The following is a 19,499-nucleotide window of genomic DNA, read 5'->3' as shown; positions in this document are numbered from 1 at the left end:
CTCGAAGCCCCTTTACCAAACGCTTTCTCCCCGTTATATCGACAGGGCACCGAAGAGCTTAAGGCTACCAAGCAATACCTGCTGGAAAACCTGGAAAAGGGATTCATTGTCAACAGCAACAGCCCCTTCGCGTCCCCTATCCTATTCGTAAAGAAAGCGGATGGCAAATTAAGATTTTGCATCGATTACCGGAAGTTAAATGGTCTCACCTGGAACGATCCCTACCCCATCCCGCGTATCGACGAACTACTAGGACGGGTGTCAAAAGCAAAAATCTTCATGAAGCTAGATATCAGACAAGCCTTCCATCGTATATGGATGCACCCTGACTCGGAAGAGTACACGACCTTTCGGACTCGCTATGGATCCTATAAGTGCAAAGTGCTGCCATTTGGACTGACGAACGGTCCCGCAAACTATCAGCGGTATATGAATGACGTCCTGATGCAATACTTAGACGACTTCTGTACTGCATACTTAGACGACATCCTAATCTATTCAGAGGACCCTACGGAACACATAGAGCATGTGCATAAGGTCCTACAGCATCTCTGAGAAGCTGGACTCCAAGCCGATTTGAACAAATGCGAGTTCAATGTCACCAGGACAAAATACTTGGGTTATGTTCTCACTACCTCCGGTGTCGAAGCGGACCCTGACAAAATCGAACCCCTTCGTAACTGGATCCGACCGACCACTGTTACGGGTGTGAAGTCCTACCTGGGATTCTGTGGCTTCTATAGACAATTCATTCGTAATTTTGGCAAAATAGCAAAGCCCCTCACCACCATCACTAGTCCCTCGGAGCCGTTCCGGTGGACAGACGAATGTGAGGATGCGTTCGAGGAATTGCGACGACAACTTTTAGTGGTACAGGCACTTCACCACTTCAACCCCGAATTGCCTACGAAGCTGGAGACCGACTCCTCTGATGGAGTGGTAGCTGGTGTCCTGTCTCAAGAACACCCTGACAAGCGATGGTACCCCGTAAGCTTTTACAGTCATGTCCTATCTGGACATGAGATCAATTGGGAGATCCATGACAAGGAACTATTCGCAATAGTAAAGGCCTTCAGAAAATGGAGGCCCGAGTTGGCTTCGGTGCGCCACTGAGTCGACGTGTACACTGACCACCGTTCGCTGGAATACTTCATGTCTACCAAGGTTCTCACCGCGAAGCAGGTTCGATGGATGGAGCTACTCTCCGACTTCAACTTCTGCATTACGTACACCGCGGGCAAGAATAACCAGAAGGCAGATATTCTGAGCCGAAGAGACCAGGACTTGGTAACGCAGCAGAAAGTCAAACTTGATAGTAGGGCGAGGGTATTGTTAGGTCCAAGCTGCCTGCACCCCCGAATCAGCACCGAACTCGCCGAGAGCTACATAGCATCCATTAATTCGATGGACACCCCCAAGCCCCAGGTGCCCTTCAATTTAATAGAGGCGCTATGTGCGGACAATCGGAAGTCGTTCACCGAGACTCGCGCGAAACAACCCCTACCGGACGGATTCGCGATGAACGACCAGCTCCTCCTGTACAAAGGCCGCCTATGTGTGAATCGCCACACCGACCTATGTACGAAACTGATCCGGGAAGCGCACGATCAAGTGTCGTCAGCACATCCAAGTGGCAGGAAAACCTACCAATTGCTCGCCCCAAAGTATCATTGGGTCGGGATGGAAGCGGACTGTTTGCAGTATGTAAGAAACTGCGGCTTTCTCACACCAATGTCACTAAGCAACAAGGATTTCTACACCCACTACCCGTACCCGAATACCCTATGCAACACCTCACCATGGACTTCGAGGAGTTCCCAAGGGACAAGCATGGATACGATAGCATCTTAGTGTTTATGGACCGACTCGGAAAGAGTTCAGTGACAATACCTTGCTACAAAACCACAACTGCCCGGCAGATGGCGCAATTGTTCATCGAATGAATATACTGATTCGGACACACTCCGGAGTCGATTGTAAGCGACCGCGGACCCCAATTCGTATCATCCTTTTGGCAAGAGTTCTGTCGAATTATCAGCATTAAGGTTAAGCTGTCGACTGCCTATCATAAGCAGAGCGACGGGCAGACGGAAATCATGAACCGATACATTGATCAGAGACTGAGGCCCTTTGTATCCCATTATCAGGATAACTGGAGCGAACTCATCCCCATAATGGACCGCGTGCAAATGACACTCCCCCACGCATCCATTGGCATGACCCCCTACCGACTCAAGTACGGAACTGATCCGCGTACGAGTTGGGATTGGAACACTCTGAAAAGCACCAACCCCCGGGAGACCCTAAACCGAGAGGAAGCCAAGGCGGTGGCAGACCGAATGCATACCATACCGCATGGGTCCACGCAAAGGAAAACATGGCAAAGGCACAAGAGGAAATGTCTAAGCACGCGAATTGACGCCGAAGGGCCATCGACTGGGACGTAGGAGATAGAGTGTACCTATCGACCAAAAATTTGAAAAGCTCTCGTCCTAGCCGCAAGCTGGGCCAACAATGGGTCGGACCATATATGTCGGAACGGATTGAGCATGCATTTCGATTGGAACGACCTACCGGTTCGCAAATACACGATGTGTTCTCACCAGACGTACTCATGAAGGATCCGAACAATCCCCTACCTGGTCAGGATTCGCCTGAGCCTAGCAGCGAAGTGATAGATGGCGTAGAGGAATGGGAAGTGGAAAAGATCCTCGTCGTAAGGCTCCACTGGAAGCAACTACAATACAGGGTTAGTTGGGTCGAATACGATCCGGACCCAGAGTGGTACCCAGCGTCAAACTTCATGAACTCTCCCCAGAAACTCAGAGAGTTTCATACGGAATACCCAGATTTACCAGGTCCACCTCAAGAACTACTCGGAGGGGTTACGGCAGGGGAGACAGGAAAGGAACAAAACTACGATCACAGAGGGAAAGACAAAGCGGAAGAAACAGAGTCGTTGCTGTCTGCGACTCTAAACTAAAATACCCTCCGAGCCAGGGCGCACTCACCACCGTAACCCTTGCGGGAGCCACCCTGTCATACTGACATTCGTTGCACTCAGTTTGCTATCAAACTCAAGAGCAAACTTAGAAATCTCCTCCTCAAACCTACAAGTCAACATACATATCTTGGCTTATCACATCAACAACAGAAGCAATACTACTCAACGATTGCTGCAAACTCTTCTACTACATCTGTTTATGCTACATACATCACGGCATATCATTTGGACACTCATTGAACAAGTTATTAAGAAAATCTCCTCCTTAAGGGGGTAACGTAGGTCGTGGCCATACCGGGGCCATGGCCATACCGGGATGGTGAGGTAAGCGAGCACTTAACTAACCCATCAAACCCATCAACCAACACACCAAACCTATCAATTACCCCATTATTATGGTACGCAAACAGAGTTTAAAAGCTCAAGAACGCGATATTCTAATACTTGAAGCAGTAGCTGGAGTAAAATCTGGTTTATATAAAACTGCAAATGCTGCTGCAAAGGCCTTACATCTAAGGCCTGATACAGTTGTTAGCCGCATTAAAGGGCGACATACCTCACATAAAGAAGCACATTTAAAACATCAATTACTCTCCCAAACCCAAGAAAAGACCCTTTTAAAATGGATCAAAAATCTTACTGCAAGTGGTTACGCTCCTAGCCATCGCATATTACGTGAGGTTGCAGAGGAAGTGCGGTCAAACAAGTGTCGGGTCTTCCAAACCCAGCTGAGCCAACCTACAGAGTTAGTTGACCAGCTCAGTCAGGTCAACTACCAACCCATCAAACCTGCCATAGACTGGCAGACTCGGCTATTTCTAACTAGTGGCTTGGCAGACCCCATCAAACCAACCGGCTCAGCAGCAGTCCCGACCAACTCAGCAGTCCCGACCAACTCAGCAGACCCGACCAACTCAACAGACACAAACTCAACAACCACAACTCCAACTACCTAAGTTACCACTTGGGCAAGATTGGGTGCCACGGTTCATTCAGAGGCATCCTAACTTACGTGTTAAGCTAGGAAGAAGGGTTGAGGCACAAAGGATGAATGGGGTCACAAAGCAGGTGTTGAAGGGGTGGTTTGACGCGTACAAGAGCCTCACAACAGAGCAAAAAATCGAAAACTACAACACCTACAACATGGATGAGACTGGATTTTCAATTGGAACAATGCAATCTACACGAATTATAGTCGATTCTACACTTAGGACACGTTTTCAGGCACATCCAGGAAGGCAGGAATGGGTCTCTGCTGTTGAGTGCATCTGCATGGATGGAACAACCACCGACCCCCTCATTATCTTCAAGGGACAGAATGTACTACAGAGCTGGATTCCAAAGGATGTTATAAGCAAATGGCACTTCTCAGCAAATACAAAAGGATGGACAAGCAATCTTCATGGATATGAGTGGCTAAAACGCGTTTTTGAGCCTTCTACAAGAGCAAAAGCAACACTTCCAAATGGACAACTACAACAAAGGCTCCTTATTTGTGATGGCCATGACAGCCATATAAGTGGGAGCTTCATATCACACTGCATACAGAATCGCATATCGCTCCTTATACTACCTCCACATACCTCACATATACTCCAACCACTTGATGTTGCAATTTTTGGACCTTTGAAAAGACACCTCACAACAGCCCTCTCACACCTTAATGAGGCGCAGCTCCTACGCATACAGAAAGCAGAATGGATGGATGCATACATACAAGCAAGAGCAGCTGCATTTTCAAATTCAAATATAGCTTCTGCTTGGAGAGGGAGTGGGCTACAGCCATTTCAACCGCAGACAGTTATCCGCGCAGCTACGCTTCCTACAACAGATGCAGTAATAGTGCGGCCAAAGACTCCAACAGAGCATGACATTTTTGAGAAAGTATTTCTGAACAGCAGTCCACCTGATTTTTCAACACTTCACAAAGCAAATACAGTACTCTCTTCTACAATAAGTCGTGGCATTCTCAACACTCCTACAAAGCGATATATTCATAAGTTAGCAGATGAGACAGAGCGGCTCAATACATGCCACATACTACAACAAAGGGAGACAGATAACTTGCGCTCAATTATTCAGAAGCGCAGAGTACAAAATAAGGGCAAGAGAGCAGTTTTGAAGGGTCAATTCCACATCACAACTGAGGAGTTGCAGTCGCAAGTAGCAGAAGCAGAAGCAGCAACAACAGCTACATCACAAAAGTCGAAAATATCAACAACTCCACAAGTTACAACATCTATAATTGATCTAATTGATGATGGGAGTGAGGAGGAGCTATTTGACAGTGATATAGATGAATTAGCATGGTAATGGTAGAACTATTTTCAATTATTTTGAAGCTGCTCATATTTTGAAGGGGTGGCTTACCCCACCATCCCGGTATGGCCATGGCCCCGGTATGGCCACGACCTACGTTAGGCCAATACTACCACATGGCATATCTCTACCAACTAGAGGCCTAGGAACATGAACGATAGCTCTAGAAGCATCTACAACCCTCTATGATTCATTACACGTCATCGCTCCTTAGTTACCCACAAGATTGGTTAAGTTATGACATAATTTATCTATAGGTACTCTGACCTTGGACCTCCTTTTCACTTCCTATAGGCTAGGAACCCAAGAGATGGTTCTATGGGATTCTCTTACATTCGCTACATGATTAGCAAGCTAGTTGTGGGTCGCACTTGATTTCTAATACATTTACCAAGCCTGGTTAGTCATGGAAAGTCATGGAAAATGAGAGAACTACACTCCTTTGGCATAAATAGGATTGCCCTTTCCTTAAGAAAGGGCAAGCAGGCAATACAGTAAATCGACTATCACATACTTCCACGTCTTTTACAAGCTTCCAAGCATTCATCTTGTTACTCCTTGTTTCTGAAAAGTCAGTGAGGTGTTAACCCTGACTTACCCCTGAGTTCCCAGACTCAACATTTGTTGCAACTTGTCTGAACCACTTCACTACATCACACACCTGATTGCTGCGTTGTGGAATAGTCTAAGCTACAACCCTTTGGCTCTGTTTCCTAAGACAGTGTGTTGTCTTAGTAAAATTATCCCTTCCTTGGGTGGCTAGATTCTCACATCTGGTGCACCCACCATTACACACCCTTCCCAAACGTCTCACCGGTGTCGCAACAAGCGGCTACCACCATGAGAGACGAAGGGTTGAAGTGACCCCACGCGAAGGGCCAGGCCCGAGTCCCCTCCGACACAAGGTCTTCCCCCACCTAGGCCCCATAGGCTGCCCCAACTTCCCCATCCTCCCCCTCCCTCCTTCCATCACCCCGAGTCGGAGCGACCGCGGGAGTGGCAGTGGTGGGCAGTTTGCCCACAGCAGCCACCAACTCCCCCAAGAGAGCAGGAACGCTCTCCTTTTCCATCCGGAGACGGCGCAGCGACGACCGAATTTGCTGCCCAGAGTCAGCATCAGAACCACACCGAGTCACAAGGGGAAGGGGGTCTACTCACGGCCAGCCCCAACTCAAGGGCAGCCTGAGTGGCACGTGCCTCCTCGTAGAGGTCACGCTCTGCCTCGGAGCGGAACTTTGGCACGCTCTGGGCGGCCAGGAGGGCCGCAAACTCTTCCCCAAGGAACCAGGGCAGCTTTCACCAAAGTCAGCAATGGCCAACCAAACCAAACTCTGAACCCCACAAGAAAACCTACCGGGACGCAAGGTGAGTGCTGCGACGTGCAGTACCCACACTTTGAACTGGTTGGGGACCAGACGCAGTCGTGGGACTGGATCCCACGGGCTTTGGCCTGAAGGCAGCGCAAACAGAGCACACGGAAGGCGACAGTAAGAGCCCCGGAGGGGGTGGGAACCGGCATCTTCAAATTTGGAATCTGTGATTCCGTCAGCCCAGCACAAGTTATCAACACCGCGCCAACACGCTCCCATCACCTACTCGTTCTTTGGATTGGAGTATACTATACAATCTATCAGTATCATAAACAAACGGACGGGGAGGGGCCACTTACTGGTCTCGGGCGGGAGGGTTGCTGGCGTTGTTGTTGTAAGGTAAAAACAAGAGGAAGTGGGCGAAGCGGAATACTCAAATGTTGGCTTACAACAATGAATGCCGAATCAGGTTAGCGCGGCCACTTCTTCTTTCACGTTTTACGAAAATTCTACTCAAACGGGTAGCGGACACCTTCCGGTACTGTTTCAGACCCCAAGAACGAACGTGAGATCCAACAAAAGCGAACTCCAGTTTCACCACACACACATGCCACACGGACCCTAACGCGATACCACCTCGGGATGACTACGGTGGCAAACAAAGCACCTTCCCGATGCGCACGACAAACGAAGTTGTTCCGGATGCAATTACCAGCCAACATTATGATAACAAGAAACGCTCCGTTCACGGAGACGATATGGAGACGATTCGGAGACGTTGCAGACATGATACTAGCTGCGTGCCTTGCGGACAAAGCACTCTCTCAGGAGGGGGGTAGTGTAAGGATGCCTTCTCGTCTCTCATTCTAGGGAGTAGACTCCAGGTAGCCGCGGGGTCACGTGTGATCATTTGGGTGGCCTAACTGAGTCGGAACTGAGTCGGATGGGTTTCGGATGGGTTTCGGATACTTGAGAAAATCGACTGACGGGGTTCCCCCATCATCTTTTTTGTATCCTTCATAGTAGACTTATAGGATAGCATCCATTTAGCCTCTGACTCGCACTCTCATATGCTATTACTGTGAGCTGGGTGCCCTGTGTCCTTACAAACACCTGCTTTGTGACCCCATTCATCCTTTGTGCCTCAACCCTTCTTCCTAGCTTAACGCGTAAGTTAGGATGCCTCTGAATGAACCGTGGCACCCAATCTTGCCCAAGTGGTAACTTAGGTATTTGAGGTTGTTGAGTTTGGGTCTGTTGAGTTGGTCGGGTCTGCTGGGTCGGTCGGGTCTGCTGAGTCGGTCAGCTTTGCTGAGATGGTTGAGTTTCCTGGGCCGATTGATTTGATGGGGTCTGCCAAGCCACTAGTTAGATATAGCTGAGTTTGCCAGTCTATGGTGGGTTTGATGGGTTGGTTGTTGACTTTGCAGAGCTGGTCAACTCCACGGGTGAGCTCACCTGGGTTTGGAAGACCCGACACTTATTTGACCGCACTTCCTCTGCAACCTCACGCAATATCCGATGGCTAGGAGCGTAGCTGCTTGCTGTAAGGCCCTTTATCCACTTTAAGAGGGTTTCTTCTTGGTTCTTGGATAATATTTGTTGCTTGTAACGCGCTTCTCTGCATGTAAGTTAGCATTTTTATATATTAGATAAGTATATAAAGATCATTAATACAAGAGGGTTAGGCTATAATGTAACTTGTGGCGTAACGGGACGGATGGCGTAACGGGACGCTTTGCCAGAGCCACCCGCACCCCACCAAATTCACACACCCATCTACCAATTATGGTATGCAAAAAAAGTCGAAAATCAGAGGATTTAGAAGTTCTATTAGCTCAAGCTTTCTTAGGCATCCAAAATAAGGAGTATAAGTCGTCATATGAGGCTGCTAAGGCCTTGGGGTTGAGCCGCAATACTGTTAATAAGCGTGTTATCCAACAACGGCCATCAAGACAAGAAGCACGTCAAAAACAACAATTATTATCAAAAAATCAAGAAACCACTCTCTTAAAGTGGATTAAGGACCTTACTACAAGTGGCTATGCTCCAAGCCATCGCATATTACGTGAGGTTGCAGAGGAAGTGCGGTCAAACAAGTGTCGGGTCTTCCAAACCCAGGTGAGCTGACCCACTGACTTGACCAACTCAATCAAATCAACCATCAGCCCATCAAACCTGCTATAGACTGGCAAATCGGCTATATCTAACTAGTGGCTTGGCAGACCCCATCAAACCAACCGGCCCAGCAGCAGACCCGACAGACCCAGCAGACCCGACAGACCCAGCAGACCCGACCGACCCAGGAGACCCGACCGACACAGCAGTCCCGACCAACTCAGCAGACCCGACCAACTCAACAGACACAAACTCACAACCACAACTCCAACTACCTAAGTTACCACTTGGGCAAGATTGGGTGCCACGGTTCATTCAGAGGCATCCTAACTTCGTGTTAAGCTAGGAAGAAGGGTTGAGGCACAAAGGATGAATGGGGTCACAAAGCAGGTGTTGAAGGCGTGGTTTGACGCATACAAGAGCCTCACAACAGAGCAAAAAATCGAAAACTACAACACCTACAACATGGATGAGACTGGGTTTTCAATTGGAACAATGCAAAAGAATTATCGTGGATTCAAGCCTTAGGACGCGTTTTCAGGCACATCCAGGAAGGCAGGAATGGGTCTCTGCTGTTGAGTGCATCTGCATGGATGGAACAACCACCGACCCCCTCATTATCTTCAAGGGACAGAATGTACTACAGAGCTGGATTCCAAAGGATGTTATAAGCAAATGGCACTTCTCTGCAAATACAAAAGGATGGACAAGCAATCTTCATGGATTAGAGTGGCTAAAAACGCGTTTTTGAGCCTTCTACAAGAGCAAAAGCAACACTTCCAAATGGACAACTACAACAAAGGCTCCTTATTTGTGATGGCCATGACAGCCATATAAGTGGGAGCTTCATATCACACTGCATACAGAATCGCATATCGCTACTTATACTACCTCCATGATGTTGCAATTTTTGGACCTTTGAAAAGACACCTCAATGAGGCGCAGCTCCTACGCATACAGAAAGCAGAATGGATGGATGCATAACGTAGGTCGTGGTCAGACCGGCTACATGGCCAGACCGGCTACCCCACCAAAATTGAGGACCAGACCACCAAAACCAACCACCACCACCAACACTACAATGGTCAAGCGCAGGAGTATAAAGGCTCAGGAGCGTGATTTTCGACTTTGTGAAGCTATTTTAGGAATACAGACTGGAAAATACAAATCTGCAAATGCTGCAGCTGTAGCCTTAGGGCTAAGGCCAGACACTGTGCGTAGACGTGTTAGTGGTGTGCAGCATAACTTACACAAGCAGAAGCGCAATTACCCCATCAGCTCCTATCAAAAAACTAAGAAATTATCCTCTTAAAGTGGATTAAGGAGCTTACTGGAAGTGGTTACGCTCCTAGCCATCGGATATTACACAAGTGTCAGGTCTTCCAAACCCAGGTGAGTCGACCTAGTTAAGTTACAGAGTTGACCAGCTCAGTCAAGTCAACTACCAACCCATCAACCCTGCCATAGACTGGCAGACTCGGCTATTTCTAACTAGTGGCTTGGCAGACCCCATCAAACCAACCGGCCCAGCAGCAGACCCGACTGATCCAGCAGACCCGACTGACTCAACAGTCCCGACCGACCCAGCAGACCCGACCGACTGAACAGACCCAAACTCAACAAGAGCACATTCCTAACTTGCCTCTTGGGCAAGATTGGGTTCCACGGTTCATTCAGAGGCATCCTAACTTATGTGTTAAGTTAGGCAGGAGGGTTGAGGCACAAAGGATGAATGGGGTCACAAAGCAGGTGTTGAAGGGGTGGTTTGATGCGTACAAGAGCCTCACAACAGAGCTAAAAATCGAAAACTACAACACCTACAACATGGATGAGACTGGGTTTTCAATTGGAACAATGCAATCAACAAGAATTATCGTGGATTCAAGCCTTAGGACGCGTTTTCAGGCACATCCAGGAAGGCAGGAATGGGTCTCTGCTGTTGAGTGCATCTGCATGGATGGAACAACCACCGACCCCCTCATTATCTTCAAGGGACAGAATGTACTACAGAGCTGGATTCCGAAGGAGGTTATAAGCAAATGGCACTTCTCAGCAAATACAAAAGGATGGACAAGCAATCTTCATGGATATGAGTGGCTAAAACGCATTTTTGAGCCTTCTACAAGAGCAAAAGCAACACTTTCAAATGGAAAACTACAACAAAGGCTCCTTATTTGCGATGGCCACGATAGCCATATAAGCGGGAGCTTCATATCACACTGTATACAGAATCAAATATCGCTCCTTATACTACCTCCTCATACTTCTCATGTGTTACAACCACTTGATGTTGCAATTTTTGGACCGTTGAAAAGACACCTCACAACAGCCCTCTCACACCTTAATGAGGCGCAGCTCCTATGCATACAGAAAGCAGAATGGATGGATGCATACATACAAGCAAGAGCAGCTGCTTTTTCAAATTCAAATATTAATTCTGCATGGAGAGGGAGTGGGCTACAGCCGTTCCAGCCACAAACAATCATTCGCGCAGCTATGCTTCCTACTACAGACGTTGTAGTAGAACGGCCAAAGGACACCTACAGAGCATGACATTTTTGACAAAGTATTTTGAATAACTGAGCAGCCCACCTGATTTTCAAACACTTCACAAAGCAAATACAGTTCTGTCTACTACAATAAGTCATGGCATTCTCAACACTCCCACAAAGCAATATATTCATAAGTTAGCAGATGAGACAGAGCGGCTTAACACACGCCACATACTACAGCAAAGAGAGACGGATAACTTGCGCAACATAATTCAGAAAAGAAGGGAGCAAAAAAAGGGTAAAAGAGCTGTTTTGAAGGGTCAATTCCACATCTCTACAGAAGAACTCCGGTCGCAAGTAGCAGAAGCAGAAGCAGCAACAGCAACAGCTTCACAGAGGCCTAGAACAACACCACGACTTATAGAGGAAGCTACAATTGAGGAAATAGACAGAGAGGGTGAAGAAGAGCTATATGATAGCGATTTGGATGAATTGGCACTGTAGTAATTGAATTATTTGCGATTTTCTAACTTGGTGGTTTGGTGGTCTGGTCCTGGATTTTGGTGGGGTAGCCGGTCCGGCCATGTAGCCAGTCTGACCACGACCTACGTTATGCATCCATCCATTCTGCTTTCTGTATGCGTAGGAGCTGCGCCTCATTAAGGTGTGAGAGGGCTGTTGTGAGGTGTTTTTTCAAAGGTCCAAAAATTGCAACATCAAGTGGCTGTAACAAATGAGAGGTATGTGGAGGAGGTAGTATAAGTAGCGATATGCGATTCTGTATGCAGTGTGATATGAAGCTCCCACTTATATGGCTGTCATGGCCATCACAAATAAGGAGCCTTTGTTGTAGTTGTCCATTTGGAAGTGTTGCTTTTGCTCTTGTAGAAGGCTCAAAAACGCGTTTTAGCCACTCTAATCCATGAAGATTGCTTGTCCACCCTTTTGTATTTGCAGAGAAGTGCCATTTGCTTATAACCTCCTTCGGAATCCAGCTCTGTAGTATATTCTGTCCCTTGAAGATAATGAGGGGGTCGGTGGTTGTTCCATCCATGCAGATGCACTCAACAGCAGAGACCCATTCCTGCCTTCCTGGATGTGCCTGAAAACGCGTCCTAAGGCTTGAATCCACGATAATTCTTTTGCATTGTTCCAATTGAAAACCCAGTCTCATCCATGTTGTAGGTGTTGTAGTTTTCGATTTTTTGCTCTGTTGTGAGGCTCTTGTATGCGTCAAACCACGCCTTCAACACCTGCTTTGTGACCCCATTCATCCTTTGAGCCTCAACCCTTCTTCCTAGCTTAACACATAAGTTAGGATGTCTTTGAATGAACCGTGGCACCCAATCTTGCCCAAGTGGTAACTTAGGTAGTTGGAGTTGTGGTTGTGAGTTTGTGTCTGTTGAGTTGGTCGGGTCTGCTGTGACGGTCGGGTCTGCTGGGTCGGTCGGCTCTGCTGAGTTGGTCGGCTTTGCTGAGCTGGTCGAGTTTCCTGGGCCGATTGATTTGATGGGGTCTGCCAAGTCACTAGTCAGCTTAGCCGAGTCCTGGCTCCTGAGACTCGGGAGTTGAGCTCAGTCAGTAGTAGAGGTTAACGTAAGTCGTGGCGTAAGCGGCGATCTGGCGTAAGCGGCGATAAGTACCCTTATATACAACTTTGTATGGAAAGGTACTTCTACATCCAAAACTAAAACCTTAAATAGCTCCATGGATAAAAATCGTTAGGCTTAGCTGTTCAATATTTAGGTTCTATATATAGGCCTTTACCTAATATAAAAACGCTAGTATTGCTAGTGTGATTATTATGCTTCTATTAGTAGGAGAAGATTGCTCATACAAATATTTGTATGAGGAAAACTTAACCCTTAAATTAGCATTGCAAAAAGACACTAGCAATACTAGCGTTTTTATATTAGGTAAAGGCCTATATATAGAACCTAAATATTGAACAGCTAAGCCTAACGATTTTTATCCATGGAGCTATTTAAGGTTTTAGTTTTGGATGTAGAAGTACCTTTCCATACAAAGTTGTATATAAGGTTACTTATCGCCGCTTACGCCAGATCGCCGCTTACGCCACGACTTACGTTATATAAATTAGCTAAAGTTAAGAACATTAAGCTCTACCAAGTCAATTAAAGTAATTATTACAGTTTGAATTATATATCACGTGATATGTATTTGCTTGTGAATTTACCTGTAAAATTGAAATAGCCGGTCTGGCCATGTAGCCGGTCTGGCCACGACCTACGTTACAGCAAAGAGAGACGGATAACTTGCGCTCAATTATTCAGAAGCGCAGAGTACAAAATAAGGGCAAGAGAGCAGTTTTGAAGGGTCAATTCCACATCACAACTGAGGAGTTGCAGTCGCAAGTAGCAGAAGCAGAAGCAGCAACAACAGCTACATCACAAAAGTCGAAAATATCAACAACTCCACAAGTTACAACATCTATAATTGATCTAATTGATGATGGGAGTGAGGAGGAGCTATTTGACAGTGATATAGATGAATTAGCATGGTAATGGTAGAACTATTTTCAATTTTTTTGAAGCTGCTCATATTTTGAAGGGGTGGCTTACCCCACCATCCCGGTATGGCCATGGCCCCGGTATGGCCACGACCTACGTTAAGCATTATAAGCATTATTACAAAAGTTATTAACGTTTTAATTTTGGTCATGTGACCTTGATTTTGGTGGGTTGCGGGTGGCTCTGGCAAAGCGTCCCGTTATGCCATCCGTCCCACGAGTTACGTTATATATAACAGGGTTAACCCTTAATTATTTTATTTTCGTTATTATAAGTATCTTTGTATACAAATTTAGCTGTAAAGATACATACCCCCGTTACGCCATTACCCCCGTTACGCCATGACCTACGTTAAGCCATCAACATCGATTGCATCTGGATTCCAAACCACAGGCGGTTCAGCAGCAATTTTGAACTGTGGTGGGCCAGTGCTAGCAGCAACAAACCCCACAGGAGCACGTGCTTCTCGTTCCAGGGCCGCCATGGCATCCTCATGATTGTCGTCACCTTTACCGTTGGGGCTTGCATGAGTCCTTGCCAGAGCCTGGGAAGCAATAAAGTTGACGTCTGTGTTGTACTGGGCCTGTACGCTGCGTTTGATGCGTAGCATTTCCTTAAACGTATCCTCATTTCCATGTTGAACTTCGAAGGCTTCCCATTTGGACCAGAAGGTCGGACTCGTTCGCGGGTCGCAGAATTGCGAAGCATGCCCGTATATGGCTCTCGCCCTATCTATTTCACCCAACCTCTTCTCCATATCGGCAAACTTTAAGCACATGTCTCTGGCGTCGCTGTCAGGTAGGGCAGCAATGGCATGCTCGTAAATAGGTCGTGTGGAGGGCAGCCCAAAGTTCGACGCGGATTTCGTAATATAAAAGTTGAACATGTCTGCCCGATCTTCATCAGAGACTGCTCTTGTGGCGCGCTCATATATGCGCATTGCATGTCGTGCCAAGCCCCGATCCTCCTCAAGATTACCGTACATGAGATACAGTACTTTGGCGAAACGTGGAGGGCATCCTTCAACAGCTTGCTCGAAAAGATCCCGTAGCCGTTCAATACTAATTTTCCGGTCGACAGCTTTGGTGAGATATAAGTTCCAGAGTTCAAAGGCTACAGGATAACTGAACAAATCCAAGCCCCGTTCATAGATCTTGAATGACTCTTCAAAATATTTGCTTTCCTCCAAAAGGTTTGCATAATTGACAACTGTCTGCGGTGTGGCGATTCGAAGCTCAAATATCCTTTCATATATGTTCCTAGTCTCCTCAAGAGTGCTGACACTCTCAACAAGGTCGACATAAAAGCTCCAAAGTTTCCAGCTCTTGTGAACTCGCTGTTGTGGCGAGAGTGCTTCGTCGAAATAATCCACCGTTGATCGTTTCGGTGCCTGTACTGCTTTGGCCATGACATTGACAGCTCCCTCGAAATTCTCATTTCTCAGTTCCATCTCAGCCCACTCTATCCACAACTCTGCTAGCTCTGCAACTGACTTAAAAGGGACTTTTACGGCTTTCTCCAGTATTAGCCGAGCGTCTCGCAAATCCCCGCCGTTCTCATAAACCTTAGCATAATTGACCCAAAGTTCGTGAAACTGGCCAATTGCTTTCTTCGGCTGCACCGCAGCAATGGCGTCGGTATATGTCTGGACTACTTCACGCTTGTTGTCACCCCAGAGAGCAACTCGTTTCTCCCACTCAGGCACATTGTTGGGGTTCTGCCGTAATAGGACATCATTCACGAGGAATGGCCGTCGGTCCATTAGTTGCTCGAACCGCATCATTCTGATATCTAAATCAAAATCTGCGTCTTCGTCCACAACTCCTCTGCTTGAGCGACTGGCCGCAGAGTCCATCAGTGCCCCAATAACTGATTCTTCAAATTCCGTGTATGAATCGAAAACCAGCGTGAAGTCGCGAACAGTCATGACTGTTATTATTGCCTCTTCAAAAATGTCCCTTGCCTTTTCAAAGCTTCCACGGGTGATCCAGTATGTAGCTAGGCCAGACCATAGCTTGCCTCTTTGGTCTGAAAACCTCTCAATGCCACTTCTGATAATGCTTTCAACATCAATGCCATTTTCGTATCCCGTTTCTACGAGCCTAGCATGAGTAACGAGGAGGTCGATCATTTCATTCCAGAGCTGGTAGTGACCCTTTCCATGCTTGCTTCGAAACCTTGTATTGTTGAGAATGTTCATATACATCTTAATCGCCTCCGTGTAAAGCCTCTCTTCGACCAACAGTTCGATGAAGTCCTCTGCATCTTCCGGGTGTATTTGCATGTATCGTCGCCAAATTTTAACGGCCGTCTGTCCAGTTGCGGAATTTGCGAATGGTCGGTAGAGGGCCCATATCTTGTTATGTTGAGTGATTGGTAGCGCTCGTAGCGCTCTATCGAATGTGTGGCGTGTGAGTGTTACAAGTGGCTGAAGTAATAGGAATTGAAGATACATCTCCCATATCTTAGGCATTTTGTTTAAGAGAACAAGAGCCTTCTCGAATAATGAATTCACTTTCGCAAATTCTGCTGCGAAGATGGCTGGGTTGAGCTTTCGAAGGTGCTTCGTTCTGATAGAGAGATACTGGTACAGTTAGCATTGCCCAGAATAGTTTGCATGTTATCATCCTTACCATTCGCCATAGCTTATATGACCGTGGTAACTGCAAGCACGCACGTTCGAGGACGTATGCTTGTTCGTGTAAACTCCCATGTCGCAACTTGAAATCTATATATCCCAGCCACGGCTTGATGCTTTCAGGGTCGCGGAGTATATCTTGCTCGTAAATCGTATCTTCTTCAGACTGCCTCGAAGTCAGTAACGCCCAACAGCCACGAGTGAGGGTAATACATACAATGAGGTATAGATCAGGTTGTCCCCACGAAACCTTTCCACGCTTCATTATAGCGGTCATGATTTCAGTCCTCGGCCACTTTACGCGCAGGAAATGCCGCGCCGGGCGCGCTGATGATGCCTAAGAGAAACCTGTGTCAATGTCCTTTCGATGATTGATATTAAAGCTAATGAAGCTATAATTCTGAAGACGCGTGTGGCACAGGACCAGGCGCTTACCACGCTAAACCGTATCGGTTAGGCGGTGAGGCAGTATCCTTACCTTGGGAGCAACCCCCCAGGCATGTCCACTTGCTTTGTATTGTGCTTCGAATAATGTCCGCTGTAAACAACTCAGCGAGACAATCAAGTTAGCTGGAGTAAATATTTCTCCGTAACGGCCATTGCACTCCTTCTAGTACTTTATATTCCTTCTGAAAATGTCGGGAGCTACGGTAATATAACCTGCGTGCTCAGTGTCACGAAGTGCTGGCTAACACAGCTTATTTTTAGGACCGAGAGGCTGTCTTCCCTACGAGGCAAACGCTGGGGTTGATGAAGGCCAAACTCAAGGGAGCCGAGACAGGTCACAGTCTCTTAAAGCGCAAGAGCGAGGCATTAACGAAGTATGTATTCCTTACCTTGTGGTCTTCAACTTAGCTAACAGCAGACTCCAGACGTTTCAGAGGTAGCATCTAACGAGTCGCATCTCGATACTCCGCTGATACTCCTTGCTAGAGATAACCCGTCGAATTGACGAAGCCAAGCGCAAAATGGGACGAGTTATGCAGATAGCGGCATTTTCACTTGCAGAAGTAACTTATGCTGTTGGCGGCGATATTGGTTACCAGGTTCAGGAGTCTGCTAAATCTGCACGCTTTCGTATCCGAACAAAGCAAGAGAATGTTTCTGGCGTTTTCCTGCCTGCTTTTGAAAGCTATACAACGGAAGGAAACAACGATTTCGGATTGACGGGTTTAGGAAAGGGGGGCCAGCAGGTCCAAAGGTGCAGGGAAACGTACGCCCGAGCTGTTGAGACGCTGGTTGAACTTGCCAGTTTACAGGTACCATCTTCCATTGACAGCCTCGTATGAGCGTATCTAACCTTCGACTGAAGACAGCTTTTGTGATATTGGATGAGGTTATCAAAGTTGTAAATCGCAGAGGTTCGTTGCATTTTAACCCCCTTCTCTCAATCCTGTTTTGCTGACCGTCATAGTGAATGCCATGTCTGTAAATGTCATTTTACCAATCAACCCTGGCTAACCTATATCAGTGAACATGTCATCATTCCGCGTACTGAAAATACGATTAAATGTCAGTTTAGGCCGTATTCCCACCAGCATTCGAGATGACAGCGTTAACCCTCCCTAGATATTAATTCCGAGCTCGATGAGCTGGATAGAGAAGAATTTTATCGGCTTAAGAAGGTAGGCTTGGGTTCGTATAGTCTATCTACGTTGTCTTACACTATGTTTAGGTTGCGAACAAGAAGCAAAGAGACGTCGCCGTAGCCGATGCTGAGATGGCAGCAAGAAGGGAAAAAGACAACGCTGCTAACGACGGCGGCGACGACGGACTCTCGGGCAATGCGGATATTCTTGGGGAGCAAGAAGATGCGGACGTCATCTTCTGAACAATTGTTAAATAGCTTCGAAATGTGTTATGGATGGCAATCCCTGTCATATGGCAAGCTTGCGCCTAAAGGCACACATTATAAGGTTATATGTGTTGTTCATAGTATCAATTTGACATTCAGAAACATTTTTTTTTTCACTGCCTCTGATAAGTGACCTTTATTGCCTGGCCAGCTTCCCCCAGGGCCACACCTGCTGTGTTTTCCTTCGCACTTATAGCACCAGCCTCGGCCTCATATTCGACGAAAGCGATACCACGGCGACCTGGGACCAAGCGAACTTCCCGAAATCCTTCGAACCTTCCAAAGATGCTGGTTAAAGCATCAATATCGTACTCATCGGGGACATTCTGTACGAAGAGGATCTTGTTCGGAGGAAGATATTCATCCGGAACCACTACACTGGTGGCCGCATTTGAGGAACGTAAGCCAGCGCCTCTTGTTGCTTTGATAGGTCGAGAAGTCATATCTGCAGCATTTCCAGCAGCTGCCACTGCAATCTTCAGCTTCTTGGCTTCTTCGGCGGCCTCCGCGGACTTCTTCTTATCTAATAATCCTTCGAATCAGTAACCTTCTCCGAAATACTATCAGTATCACTTACCCTTCTCTGCGAGGCGCTTCCTCTTGTGAGATTCGTATTCTTCTTCGTCGCCGGTCCTCTTAACCGTGGCATCACTCCTAGTTTTTGCAAACGCGAGCTGCATGGGTTTTTCAAAAAGCTCGAAGCCTTGGACTTCATCGATAGCCTTTTGGGCAGATTCGACAGTGTCAAATACGACGAAAGCCTGGCCCTTTGCTTTTAAATTTGTCTTCGCAACGATATCTATAATTTCGCCATATTCCGAGAACAGCTCCGTGAGCGCTTCTTTCAGTTGATCGACCTTAATATGTTCTTCCAGGTTGCGGACATATACGCTTTATATCACGGTTAGTAGCGAAACAAAACGTGTCGGTGTGCAATGACACGTACGTAGCGCTTGGAGGGGGAGATATATTAGCCATTGCAGAAAATCTGCAATCTGCAAAGGCAGAGATGTATGGTGAGGTTTGTGTTGAGGCTTTGGGGATTGTGAAGAAGCAGAGATGGTTATGGTAGTTAGTAAGTTCGCGCATGCTCGATTATTGTAGCTTAATCGTGCATGGTCCGTGCGTTGGGATCGCCGACTTCAAAGCTGGACAACCTTGATGGCTAGACGTCACTTGGCCCCTCGCGGTCTACAGCACCCTTTAAAATACATAAATTTTCAGATCAACAA

At 47.0% G+C, this 19,499-nt stretch overlaps 5 protein-coding genes across 5 annotated transcripts; 2 read left to right on the top strand and 3 right to left on the bottom strand.

Moving 5' to 3' along the window:
• Positions 1-6,240: 6,240 nt before the first annotated feature.
• On the bottom strand, positions 6,241-6,842 carry VC83_05588 (uncharacterized protein; the record flags this gene model as incomplete). Its single annotated transcript, XM_024469208.1, has 3 exons — positions 6,241-6,423; positions 6,482-6,616; positions 6,678-6,842. The coding sequence occupies 3 exons, from the start codon at positions 6,840-6,842 to the stop codon at positions 6,241-6,243; spliced, it is 483 nt and encodes a 160-aa protein (XP_024323024.1).
• A 2,843-nt stretch (positions 6,843-9,685) lies between these two features.
• VC83_05587 (uncharacterized protein) lies at positions 9,686-10,063 on the top strand (the record flags this gene model as incomplete). The annotated part of the gene is made up of 1 exon (XM_024469207.1): positions 9,686-10,063. One exon carries the CDS (start codon positions 9,686-9,688, stop codon positions 10,061-10,063), a length of 378 nt encoding a protein of 125 aa, XP_024323019.1.
• A 3,866-nt stretch (positions 10,064-13,929) lies between these two features.
• Positions 13,930-16,825, bottom strand: SYF1 (pre-mRNA-splicing factor syf1). Its single transcript, XM_024469206.1, has 3 exons — positions 16,630-16,825; positions 16,408-16,578; positions 13,930-16,358 (listed from the first exon to the last, which is right to left on the bottom strand). The coding sequence occupies exons 1-3, from the start codon at positions 16,687-16,689 to the stop codon at positions 14,121-14,123; spliced, it is 2,469 nt and encodes an 822-aa protein (XP_024323020.1). The 5' UTR covers positions 16,690-16,825; the 3' UTR covers positions 13,930-14,120.
• Positions 16,826-17,040: 215 nt separating this feature from the next.
• On the top strand, positions 17,041-18,243 carry VMA8 (H(+)-transporting V1 sector ATPase subunit D; the record flags this gene model as incomplete). The annotated part of the gene is made up of 7 exons (XM_024469205.1): positions 17,041-17,062; positions 17,121-17,671; positions 17,725-17,773; positions 17,827-17,836; positions 17,884-17,924; positions 17,982-18,037; positions 18,088-18,243. Exons 2-7 carry the CDS (start codon positions 17,381-17,383, stop codon positions 18,241-18,243), a joined length of 603 nt encoding a protein of 200 aa, XP_024323021.1. The 5' UTR covers positions 17,041-17,062; positions 17,121-17,380.
• Positions 18,244-18,380: 137 nt separating this feature from the next.
• On the bottom strand, positions 18,381-19,245 carry VC83_05584 (uncharacterized protein; the record flags this gene model as incomplete). Its single annotated transcript, XM_024469204.1, has 3 exons — positions 18,381-18,790; positions 18,845-19,158; positions 19,214-19,245. The coding sequence occupies 3 exons, from the start codon at positions 19,243-19,245 to the stop codon at positions 18,381-18,383; spliced, it is 756 nt and encodes a 251-aa protein (XP_024323022.1).
• Positions 19,246-19,499: the final 254 nt, after the last annotated feature.

The sequence above is a fragment of the Pseudogymnoascus destructans genome (genome assembly GCF_001641265.1).
Source record: "Pseudogymnoascus destructans isolate 20631-21 unplaced genomic scaffold scaffold_14, whole genome shotgun sequence".
Classification (NCBI taxonomy): Eukaryota; Fungi; Ascomycota; class Leotiomycetes; order Thelebolales; family Thelebolaceae; genus Pseudogymnoascus; species Pseudogymnoascus destructans.
The sequence above is the reverse complement of the archived record's forward strand: the minus strand, read 5'-3'. Positions and strand labels throughout refer to the sequence as shown.

Excerpts from the sequence above, each read along its gene's own strand:
- SYF1 (XM_024469206.1), bottom strand. The coding sequence starts at position 16,689 with ATGACCGCTATAATGAAGCGTGGAAAGGTTTCGTGGGGACAACCTGAT. Across the intron at positions 16,579-16,629 it reads AACCTGATCTATACCTCATT|TCTGAAGAAGATACGATTTA; the intron begins GTATGTATTACC and ends ACTTCGAGGCAG. Across the intron at positions 16,359-16,407 it reads CATATAAGCTATGGCGAATG|TATCTCTCTATCAGAACGAA; the intron begins GTAAGGATGATA and ends TAACTGTACCAG.